Genomic DNA, 12,285 nt, shown 5'->3' with positions numbered 1-12,285 from the left:
TCACTAGACTAAAATTAATAAAATCGTAAAAGTAGGGACAGGTTGTCACAAAACAACTACTAATTAAATTGAAGATCCAAATTGATGAAGAAAAGAAATCAATTCGATGCAAAAGTCAGAGTTAATCGGGGGTCGTCGGAGCTGGATTCAATGCTGTCGGCGACGAAAGATCATTCAGTTGTTAAGTCTATTGTTGTTGACATCAATCGAGCTTCCTGATCTCAACTACCTTTTCGTCCACATTGTCGTGCTTCGACGTCGACTACTGAAACGTGACATAGCAGGAAGCGGCAGACGAGACGGGAAATTGCTTGGCGACTGATTGCAGATGAGTGGCGGTTGGGGTTGAGAACTCGTCGAGGAATTGCTGCTGAAGATGGAGAGGATTTGCCGAGGAGCAGATGTGTGAAACCGAAGAGGATTTGCCGAGGAGCAGATGTGTGAAACCGAAGAGGATAAGCGAGCGTGTTTTTGGTTAGCATCCCCGACTAATAATGCCGAGCTTGTGAGTTGTATTAATTGTCCGATGTCAATAATATTAAATTTGTTGGATCGTATAATTAAGTAGGTGCTTATTTAGTACGATTATGCACCAAACAACTGCTACCGTATTATTAATCATATACAGCGCTTAATACGACGTTCCAAACAAGGCCTTAGTATTTTTTTTAATTTGGTGATTTATTAAACAACATAGATAGTATAGAGGATAGCAGAAAACTGTCCATACCCAAACGTGAATATCAGAAATTACAGTAACAATTTTAAAAAAGATACGTGACCTGATTAATATCACGGGACATACCATACAATAGAGATGTAAAACATCAAAATTTCTAGCTACAAGCAACCAAAAAGAGTTGGCATGCTAGGTGATGAATACTAACGTGGGCCTCGGTAAAAAATCCTTTCGAAGAAAAACACATGGGACAAAACTTCAGGATAGAAAAAAAAGAGTGCTGCACATGCTACAACTTAAATCCATAAATTAAGTGAAGCAGATTAACAGTCCAATATGTGTAAGTTTATTTCATAACATTGTATTATTATCACAATACGGCATAGTAACAATACGCGTGCCATGTCACGAGGGTGGCTTGAGTCAGGGACACATGTCTGTCTCTTATTGGATTTATAAGCAAAAGGTTGTCCCACTTAAACTATATATAGTCTTTATATATATTTAAATTTACTTTAATGGGAAAAAAAACACTTTGTTGAGTAGTAACTTTATCACTATGCACCTTAAAATGGACATTGGAGCTTTTATTTGTTGGGACTTAGGTTTATGACATTTTAATTAATTAGTATTATCTGAAACTTTGTGGTTGATTGCAATTGGAAGCATCTCCTCCATTTCTATAGGTAATTGTTGATGAATATCATATTGAATTGGTTCTGCTTACTCTCTTTTTGAGTCTTGAGATTTGAATTGATGAAGAGAACGTCCAACCTTAATTGAAACATCAAACTCTACTTACTATATTAGGGTTTATGATTAAATCCATTTTTTTAGCTAGAGTATTTCACAATCTGTCCGTGATACTCCGTTAACTCCTTCAACCAACAAAAATGTCTCCTAAGTGAAATATGTAAAGGGTGAGAAGACCACAACTTGGACTTGACATCCAAAATAATTAGATCTAGGAGACACATTTTAACTAAGACAACTGGTCCAGCAGAAGTAAGGTAAAATTTCAAGTCAGGTTTGCTCTTTTTAATTGGATTTGAGGCATAAAGCTAGTAAAAATACAGATAATTCTCTGGTTGAGAATTTTGAGAGACAGGTTCTGTTTGACTGAACAAAAGTGAGTTAAAATGCCTTTAGCCTAAAGTAGGAATCAAATTGATTCCACCAAACTTAATATGTATGGTGGATCAGGTCATATTTTAAGGGATGTGATATCCACACACCCCTTTTTACTTCTCTCACACCCTTTTAATTTTCGGCCGTCCGATCAGATGAATTGAAGAAGATCAAAGGACAAAAATTAACAAGGGGTGTGGAAGAAGTGAAAAATGGTGTGTGGATAACACACCCCTATTTTAAAAGCAATCTTTCTTTTCAACTCATTTATACTTCTAATCTTTTTTTTTTTTCTGGCTCGACTATCCCACTTAGCTGAGCCATTCCTTTTATGCTACACTACTGAGCCGGGAAAAACCAATAAAATAAAGAAAAGCAACAAATCTATTCATTGAGTATAAAGGAGAGAGAGGGATCCGAACCCTCGATAGTTCTTTGTTTCAAACTATACTGGATTTCAAGACCGGAGCTATCAACCACTCGGCCATCTCTATGAAAGATAATTTTATTTTTATCCCATGTTTTATTTTTATTCCACCACATAGACACACGGACATATGAGTTGATACCATTACTATCTATAGAAAGATATTGGGTGTGAATCAATAGGCCTATCTATTATGTATATTTATAATATAGATGCATGATCCAGCGAGCATGCCCCTTTGTAAAATTTGTAAAGTAAAAAATAAAATGGATTCATGGTAAAATCCTTACATGATGCATTTTTTTATTTTATTTATTTAAAAAAAAATTTGGCTGATAAAGGGATCAAATGGTATAGTTCTTTTGTTGGTAGATTGGAGGATTAGAAACTGGAAATTAGGCATACTCTTTGAAGTGTCTGGAAATTAGTCATACTCTTTGGAGTGTCTAGGGGAAAAAGTGGGGGAAACTTTTTTTTCTTTTCTGTTTTCAATATATTTAAAGGAAAATTGTATTTTAAAAGGGTATGGCCCAAAGGATAATGGACTTGCTAACAAAATTGGGTGAAAAAATTTGGTTCTAAGTGTTTCCATTTGTGTTTTGGTGCGCATTTGTCTTGTTCTCTTAGAGTTCTATATGCTATTGGGTGTGCTAGTATTGAAAGTAGTTCACTTGAAATTATAGCACGAGACAATGTTATGTGTCAACATAAGAGAAACTTTATGTGTTACTTTTAATAAACGTGGAGTTTTCTCAATCTTTTGTCATGCGCATAGAGATCTGAATTTGAACAATAAGTCATAGCGGCTATAATGTTCTCCTTGATAAAGCAGATTGTGGTGTTTGTTAACTTGGATAGGGATATAGCTACAAGGTTGATGAATTCAAATACGGTTGGACTGACACTACTTCTGTTCTGTTGTTGACATGGTCAGTAATTACTTTAGAATTAAAACATATAACTTCTTGAGATTTATCAAATCAATTTTTAACATGTTTTGAAGTTTAGGATTTTCACTTCAGTGAATGAGGATTGCATTTGTTTCATTCCTGGGGTTTGCCAAACATTGGATGGGAATTGATTTCAATCTTGTTCCAAACGCTGGAATCAAAATTCCAAAACCATTTCATTTATTGTTTAATGTTGCAAGTTTGTGCAAATTATAACTCGTGACAAAAAGCTGGTTTAACTTTGAGAGGTATATAATGTCAATATATATACATATTTAAGTGAATCCTAACGCGTTGTAGGTGTCGTAAGACGCATCTTTATACTTGGTTGGAAATATAAAAGAATTTCATTAGTAAATTGCAAAAGCGAACGAAAGCCACCATCTCCCCCAGTTCCCTTAACAGAAAACTTTCAATCAAAACTGTCCTTTTTTCCTACACATTTCAATTTTTTAATCAACCTCTCTGTGTGTCCCCTCTCCCCCTAACTTAATCTCAAACAAAGATATATTCTTCTGCCAAAAGCCGATTAACCACTTACAATTCAACTTTTCACAGAAGCTGCTATCACTCTCCATCCCAACTTTCCCAGTCCCAGCAGCTTATATGCTTCTGCTTCACTTCTCTGCTCCACCGACACCATTTCATCATCATCATGCCTTCAAAAATTTAAGCACGCCTTTGAAGCTTAAAATTTTAGTCCCAACAACTGTCAAAAAAAAGCCAGGGACACCAGCTTCTGATTTTGTCAGTCGGTCAAAACCAAACCAATTTACACAGCACTTAGCTGTAAATTTGTACATTGGCTGGCTGCTTCAGCTTTTGGTCTTCAAAAATGTGGGCTGTGTTTGGCAGTAATTAAATCAGAACCTTGAGGTGGTGTCTAAGCAGCTTTTGGTTCCGTGAGCAGCAAAAGCTCTTCCGCCTGCACTTTGGCTGATGACTTGAGCATGCAAGAGTTGAGCTTTTTCTTGTCAGCCAAGTCTAACCAGACTGAAAACAACGAAGAAACCGGTCTGTGGTCTGAGAATTTCGACTCCCCTCTCACATACGACATTTGTTTAAGCCCTTCCCCCTTCCATAAAATCCTGTCACACCTGCCATACATATCAAACCACATTAGTCTCTTTTCCGAACTAAAGTAACATCGATGAAAACTATTTGAACCACATTTACTGAATATAAATGCATCTACAACAAACATATACTCAGCCTATGAAAGCGAGAAACTAGAACAATGCAGATGTTATACCTTAAACTGATGTAAACAGTGGAAATATATATTTGAACCCAGGTGCATAATAAAGAGCATCATTGCTCACCAATGTGGCTATGCCCACGCCCGCAGGGCCGTGGTAGCAAAGGTTTAAACACAAGCAACTTGTTTTAAATATGATAATACAGACATGACAGTCTGTACATGTCACATGTTCATTTTAGGAAACAGTTCTTTGTTTCCCCTGCCGACTCCTAAATTAAACTATCAATTACGTAAAACATAAATGATGACCAAAAAATAATATTTTGATTTCATGTGGACAAAAAATATAATTATGGTCCCTGCTTTATGATGCTTAAATAGTTAAATCCCACGGAACCGGATCCCCTCCTGAGCATAGGGTGGGGATCCTCCTGACCGGATTATTTGGACCATTGAAATTTGCTCCAACGGTTACAATAATTATAACTTTTAGAGGACCCCCTGTCTGTAGCCGTTGGATCAAATTTCAATGGCCCAGATGACCCGGTCAGGAGGATCCCCACCCTATGCTCCCGGTTCCAAATCCCACCACCCACAACACCAATTAAAAAAGGATTAGTGTAGCAAGTAAAAGTTAAGCTTTATTTGGATTAATTCAGTTTAATAAAAACGTGAAAAAGGTCGGTACTAATTACAAACAATTTGAAAAATATTTTAAACAAATCCGGAACTGCAGCCTGGAGTCAACACGGATTCAATAAAGTTGACGGGTCGGTTATAGGATTAGGAGGACGATTACTCTTATTGAATATGGAGGCTTAACAAAGTTGATTGTCCTTAACTAGCAACAGTTTAAGGTCCACCTCAACGCGTAGTCTAGAAAAGATTTTTAACGATGAGACGCTATTACCTGATGTACTACATTTACTGACCACATTGCTAATCAATGATAATATCTCTAATATAGGTTGAAACCGGTCTCACCGTATGTAATTAAAAATTCATAATGAAGATTACGAAACATATAATTACATTATGTCTGTGTAATGATGGTGATCACTAGTTGTTCCTCATTTCAATAAACTCGATGAATGCGTGATGAAATTTGATGCAATTATTGATAAGCTCATAGGGAAACTGATTGGAATCTTACCAGGCTGGAGTGCGTCTCTTATCTCTAGATTTAGAACTTTGGGCAACATAATGATCAGAATTAGCTAGGTATTTGTAGGTTGGAGCAAAATATATCCTCCCTTCCTCCCACCCTTTAAAAACTCGACCTGCTTGTTGCTCTATCCTTAGCTGCCAAGAAACAACAAATCCGAGCGTAAGATGCGAAATACCAAAGATACCATTTCGATTCGGGACAGTACACCTATTCCCCTATGTTTGGGGGAAAAACAGTTCTTACATCAGTATCTTACCTGATCTTTCTCTAGAAGTGCCTGCCAATCATGCTTCTTTAATAGTTCATGTGTGTCGCCGCAGCAAGCAGCAGCTAGCCGATAATTTAAATCCCCGAGCCAAATAACCTTGCTGCATTAGATTAAAAACAGGCAAAATTGTCTTAATTGTAGGATTAAAACAACCATAATGTATACTTATTGGCAATTACATGAACAAAAATAAGAGAGGTTTGGTTTCAATGACTTACTCATGGTCTAAAATGCTATTGGGAGGAAGCAGTTGTCCCTTTGTTCTACATGAATGAGAAAATCTTGTTTTCTTTAAGATTTCCATGACATCTGAGTTCCTTCTCATCTCATCCCCTTCTTTCTCCCCAGAGGTTAAATGTGCACACACGAAACAAAATGTTGTTCCTTGCAACGTCATGCTGATTGATATTGAACCCTGTCGCATGCAAAATCATATAGCTTAAAGCGACCATCTAAACAACAATGTCATCATACAAATAGTTTTATTCTCGTGTGGTATAAATTTTATGTTTTGAAATTTAAAGTAACTAACCTTGTTTCCAAGGTATCCCATTATGCCTCTACCAACACACGAGACCTTCGTGTTGCTAATGTGTCTACAAAGATCAGCACGAACCCACACGCACATGAAAATTCCGACCATCTGCTTGCTTGCTGATAGGCAGTAACGATTTCCTTGCATTGGACTATTGCCTTTCCACTGACACATCACTGGCGAGGTTGGTGAGTTTTCTCCACTTGAAGTCGACGCGGGATTCAAATTCAGAAGTCTCTCAAAATCTGCACTGCTAAGCTCATCTTCTAAAGAAAGCAAGTCGGAGAAGCTGAGCCTAGGCTTGCCTTGCTGGTCAAGCTGTCCAGGGTCATTCTTGTTCAGTGCCTCGCGAATCAGGGACAGCCACTTGGCAGCTGGGCCCTTATCTTCCGCGCCCAATACGTTCCCGGCGTTCAAAGGGACAATTTCCTGGAACCTAATTAAAAAAAAAAAAAAGTTCCAAATTCAAATATATTTCAAGTAACTTGATGTATGCATGACAAATGGAAGTTCTCTTGCCAGCTAACTTCTACATAAAACATTGTCAGATTGTTAATCTGAATAACTAGTTAATTAACTTATGACGACATAACCAGTTAAACTATCTGACAAGAAAATCACTAATTCACTAACTTGTACTTTACCGACATGACACGTTAGACTGTCTGATAATAAAATATTACCAGTATCCTTTTACATAATTAAAACTTGCAATACAGAACAAACATCGAATTAAACAAGAACCCTAATATAAAAGGAATATTGGATTGGATCTAATAAAGTGTAAATTATAGGTTGGACGACTACTCATTGGCACAAAGTCTTCTTTTCCATGTTTAGACTACTACCATTGTCAAGACAAAGCAAAAAACAAGAAAGGAGTCAAACTTGGTATGCAAATTCCTGGACAGAGAAAGAGAGAGAAGAAAGGAGAGAGGGGGAGAGGGAGAGAGAGAGATGCAAAGCAAAGATTGTTACCCAAGAACATAGACGTCTGCGGGAGTAGAAGATTTCAGCCATTCCCTCAAGTTCAAGTTGTCCTGGGGTGATTTGCCTCCAACATTCCATGTCCCTACGAACATCCTAAACATAGACAAAACGACTTCGTTTAGTCGATTCTCACAAAAACTTGTGTGAAAAGAAGCATTGTTTCAAAGGCCAAGACCAAGTCAGATTATTCTCAAGAAAATTATCCAAAATTGAATCATACATTAGCCAAGTCAAAATCAATCGTCAAAATTACACAACACAATATAAGAGAAGTTACGGAAATGTATTTATTGAACTAAGTACGTGATTGTTGTAATTGGTTGACAATTACTTACATAAGCAAATCCAGCTACAATAGAAACACATGAAAATACAGCTCATTGAATAACACTAAGTAACACATACAATGATGTACAGAGGTCAATACACCATATGATTGGACAAATATACCAATTATTTATAGGTTTTTGCACTTAACATGTAATTATGCCCTATAAACATCACTTACACAATCGTGATATTGACTTACTTGAGATTGGGATCATCAGTGACAGTAGGCGGCTCCATTCCACAACTTTGTCTATGGGTTGTTTCCCCCATCAACGTGCATCTATCTTGAAAAAATAAACAAAAAATAAAATAAGATTAATACCCAAAACTGAAGAAAAAGCTCAATTACTTGAGAAAGAATATAGCAAAGGACACCTATGTTACTGTAGCACAATAACCCAAGTTCATAAGCCTAACATCCTCCCCGTCCACGTGGCACAACCAGAATAATCTCTAAAGATTTTTCAGTGTGTTTGAAATACACTTCGGTACAAAAATGTTATTATAAAATTATTTAAATTTTTTGTTTTTCAAATATCCAACCACTTGACATCCTAGTTGTGTTTTCGATAGACTAAAACATTCCTCGCTCTAAACCATCCCAAGGGGGACCCATCTAGAATCAAGGGAGCCCATCGTAACCCAGTTCGTGTCTAATCAAAATTAAAAACAAAAGCCGTGGATCGGACGGCTCAGAGGATATCAGAGCGCCCGTTCCAGCTGGAGGATAAAGAGCCAAAGGTGAACCAAGTACGAGTACGGTGCTGCTGCATGGTAAAATTACCTGAAAAATCGTCCGGTACGACGACGTAGCGGTCTTGGTCCGAGCAGCTCTTCCTTCTCCCAGTCTCATCTGACACAGCAAACAAGCAAACAAACAACTTCAGATTGGAAACCGCCGAAACACCGAACGCATCCGTTACGAAACGATACACCGCGAAAAATGAAAAACCGGGAAAAACCCGAAATCTTACATTTTGGAGAGTAATCGGAATGAAACTCATCCCCCTTGATTGGTATGTTGAGCCATTTCCTCGCCATCACTTTCGGCCACGAAGGCTGTAGCCAAACAATTCGGATATTGGATTTAATTTCTGTTTCGGTTTCGAGAACCCGATCTTTTACAAATTTACGATAAACGAAAATTTAATGGCCAAAAGATGAATTGGGTACCTTGGATATCTTCCCGCCGTTGGTCCTCATTGCTCCGCCGTCCGATCACCGGACCGAAATCCAGTCCACAACTCTAAAATCTGAACGGAGAGGAAGGCGAGTGTAGTAGGTGGGTTAAGATAAATCCAATCCAAAAGCACATTAATAATTACTTAATTAAGAAAAAAAAAATATGACTAGAGAAGTGAAAGTCGTCAAGAAAAACAAAATGGGTGCTGAATCAAAGGAAAAAAATATAATTTATTGACAGATTTTTATTTTTTTTTATTTTTTTTAACGGCAAAAGAAAAAAGAAGGCGAAAACGGAGATTAAATCAGCGTCAACTAGAGCATTCAACCGAAAATAAAAAACCCAGTTGCAGGAAATATGGAGACAGCTTCGGAATCAACGTAAGTTTGAAGAAATTAAATTAAAATTTAAAAAATTACAATATTTGGAGAAAATGGTTTTTGGGGTAATTAATAAATAAGAGAGAGAAAGAGAGAGAGAATAGGCCAGGTTCATCCTTTTGGGAGGAGGAATGTTTCTTTACAAGCAAGGGAGGTAGCCTTTACAGAGAGGGAGGCCTTAAACAAAAACAAGAATAGTGACCAAAAGGGTTGGCCTTTTTTGGTTTGAGATCTTTAGCCACGGATCAAATCTAAATAAATATGTCACAAAAGATTATATTTGGTCAAGTTTGGAGCTGGATTTTACGTAAAAAAAAAAAAGGACTTTTGAGAACCAAAATATGGAAGAATGATGAGAAATGATTAGGACCGGAATCTTATGTTTATCTGAGAAATTTGGGATTTGGGTTTTGTAAATATGGGGAAGGAGTCACCAGATCTTGGTGATTTGAGATAAACAGAGCTTCACAGAAATAGTGGGACAATGAATCACAGAGAGAGAGAGAGAGGAGAAAGAATCATAAGAACTGTGGGACGTACTGTCAATCGCATTGCTGATAAAAAATGGATTTACGTCACAAATCAATGACTAAAACAAGCAAAACACAACAATTACAGAAAATTAAAAATTTGGGTGTTTTGGGGTTTTGGTTTTACTGGGGAAATAGAATGCTTACAGGAATGAATCCAAAGGAGATGATGGTAAAATTGAGGGAGGTTGAAAACTTGAAAGGAGAGCCCCAATTCTTTTGTGGAGCTTTCGTTGTCGATCAGGCAAAGAAGGAGAGACAAGTCAGAGAAGCCGAGGCCTGATGTGCTGCTTGTTTTGGTTGGCTCGGTGGAGGAGAGAAGAAGGAATGCAGAGGAATTTGTGCGCGTTCCTCGTAAAAGTGGCAACACTTTGGCTTCTCAAATTTATAGACATCAAGAGGCGTTCCTCCTTAAAAGCAAAAAGGTAAGAGAGAGAGAGAGAGAGAGAGAGAGAGAGAGAGAGGGAGAGGGTGCTCGCAAAGAGGTGTGAGAGAGTGAGACTCGACGAAGGTCTTCAACGTCGAAGTGCAACTTTCAAAAAGCACACATATTCCATTATGGGTATTTTAGTCATTTTGTTAAAACTTGAGGAGTGCAATTATTATGTTTAGTTATTACTTTATTACTGACTTAGTAAGGTATTACTCTTTACTTGTAAGTTAAATGTTTTAAGAGCATTTTCAATAAGATTCCCTACATAAGGACTCCCAAGACCACTTTTAGGGACTCATTTATGAGTTTTAGAGTAGTTCCACCCCTAACACAAATGTGCCAGCACTCAGCGCATTTATCCACTCAGTGAACAGTGATAAATTCCAATGAACAGTAATAGGCCAAATGCATATCCGCTCCTAAAACTAAATAACCTAGTCAATTTTATTAAAATATTATTAATTTTTATTATAAAATAATAATTTAATTTTTAATTCTTCTTCCCACTTTTCTCAAAAGGGTCTCTCTGGACTCCTTCTTTTTCTTCCCTGATATACTCAAGTCCTTGTTTATATGTCAATTGGGTTTCAAATTTCAAATTCCATCCACTTTGTTTCTCTGCAGAAACATCAACTTCCATTGACAAAGGCCATTGAATCTTTGATGGGACATCATCACTGTTGTAGAAGGGAAGCCCCATCCTCGTACCCAGTTCTGGTTTTCTTGGCAGTGGTCGTGGTGCTTCTTCTTCTATCGTCTTTGATCTCCCTCCGCCCCGGAATCAACCTCAGCCCCGAGGAGCTCTACACCAAGAACCCAGAATCAACCTCAACCTCGAGGAGCTTTGCACCAAGATCTCTCTGCGACGCGTTGATCGTGCAGGAAGTTGATGACCCGGTTGACGTCAGATGGCTCGGCATGTGGGTTTGTCGATTTTAGGCCGGTCTCTTGCCTGGCTTGGGTTGGGTGCTGGCCTATCAGTTCCACGATGGAACTGCTCTTAGAGGATTATTCGAGTCCTTAAAAGAATATTGTCTACAATAAAAATTTCTTATAATATAATCCCTAAATATAGAGACTAAAATATAAAAAAATTATTATTCATTTCATTGAATTATTGTAACCATTGATAAAAATAAAAATACTATCTCTACCTTTGATTTTTCAAGAATTAAAAAAAAAAAAAAGGCAAGTGAGAAGTTGCCTTTTGTGTGTTCAAAAAACAAGGAAATAAACATAAAGAGTAGCATCATTTCTCACTCAAAATTAATATGGAGTCCACTATTTGAGTCTGTATATGTAGTTATCATATTTGAATTTTTTTTGAGGTATTTGGCGAGTCCTTATGTATTAAGATACTTTAAGAACTTCAATTTCGGCCCATTGGAAGTCATATGTCCCTATATTTAGGGATTATACAATTGTAGAAACTCCATTTAAAGTCTCAATTGGAGATGCTCTAAGTTCGCTAAAAGCGAGTTTTAACTACCTTATTATTAATCTATTATGAGGCTACATCCACTCATTCTCCTTTAGTGTAGATAATATCATTTGTTAAAAAAAAAAAAATACTTGGGTACCGACTAAGATCATCTCCGGAGCTTTGCCTCCAGACCCAATGAATCCATCATTACTGGTCATTAAATTTAATCGTGCGGCCATAAAACTAGAGGTAAAAGGTGCAGGCGATGGGAGACGAAGAAGGAGGGGATGGGGGTGAGATGACCAAAGGGGATGAGGAAGGAGGAGTGGATTGGGTGGAATGACAACAATCATGGAGGTGGGTGACTGGTGAGTGGTGAAGTTGTGAAAGTGAATGAGAAAGTTTGAGGAAGAACCTAGTTTGGCCGTTGAATTCCTTGCCGCTGCGAAGTTGGTTGGTGGTGGCATGCTAGACACCACCATAGGTGAGAAGGGGAGATAATTCTGAGATGCGAAAGTGTGCTCTGTGAAAAAGCAGAGAAAATTTCTGATTGTAAGATCAATTTTGACCGATGAGGACTTGTTGATCCCCGAATTCGAAGATGATCCTCTTCCACTTGGGTACTCACTAATGGGTACTTACCTTTTTATTTTGTCTCAT

At 37.6% G+C, this 12,285-nt stretch overlaps 1 protein-coding gene across 3 annotated transcripts; it reads right to left on the bottom strand.

Moving 5' to 3' along the window:
• Positions 1–3,489: 3,489 nt before the first annotated feature.
• LOC126591953 (type I inositol polyphosphate 5-phosphatase 8-like) lies at positions 3,490–10,247 on the bottom strand. 3 transcript variants are annotated; one of them, XM_050257683.1, is made up of 11 exons: positions 9,917–10,247; positions 8,850–8,929; positions 8,651–8,735; positions 8,461–8,529; positions 7,876–7,960; positions 7,335–7,439; positions 6,354–6,792; positions 6,040–6,236; positions 5,810–5,921; positions 5,539–5,687; positions 3,490–4,281 (listed from the first exon to the last, which is right to left on the bottom strand). In XM_050257683.1, exons 2-11 carry the CDS (start codon positions 8,877–8,879, stop codon positions 4,068–4,070), a joined length of 1,485 nt encoding a protein of 494 aa, XP_050113640.1. In that variant the 5' UTR covers positions 8,880–8,929; positions 9,917–10,247; the 3' UTR covers positions 3,490–4,067. The 3 variants fall into 3 exon arrangements, with proteins under 3 accessions (XP_050113640.1, XP_050113641.1, XP_050113642.1); XM_050257684.1 differs by lacking the exon at positions 9,917–10,247 and having other exon boundaries at positions 8,850–9,735; XM_050257685.1 differs by lacking the exons at positions 8,850–8,929; positions 9,917–10,247 and having other exon boundaries at positions 7,876–7,956; positions 8,651–8,726.
• Positions 10,248–12,285: the final 2,038 nt, after the last annotated feature.

The sequence above is a fragment of the Malus sylvestris genome, chromosome 12 (genome assembly GCF_916048215.2).
Source record: "Malus sylvestris chromosome 12, drMalSylv7.2, whole genome shotgun sequence".
Taxonomy (NCBI): Eukaryota; Viridiplantae; Streptophyta; class Magnoliopsida; order Rosales; family Rosaceae; genus Malus; species Malus sylvestris.
This window is presented reverse-complemented; position numbering and strand designations above follow the sequence as displayed.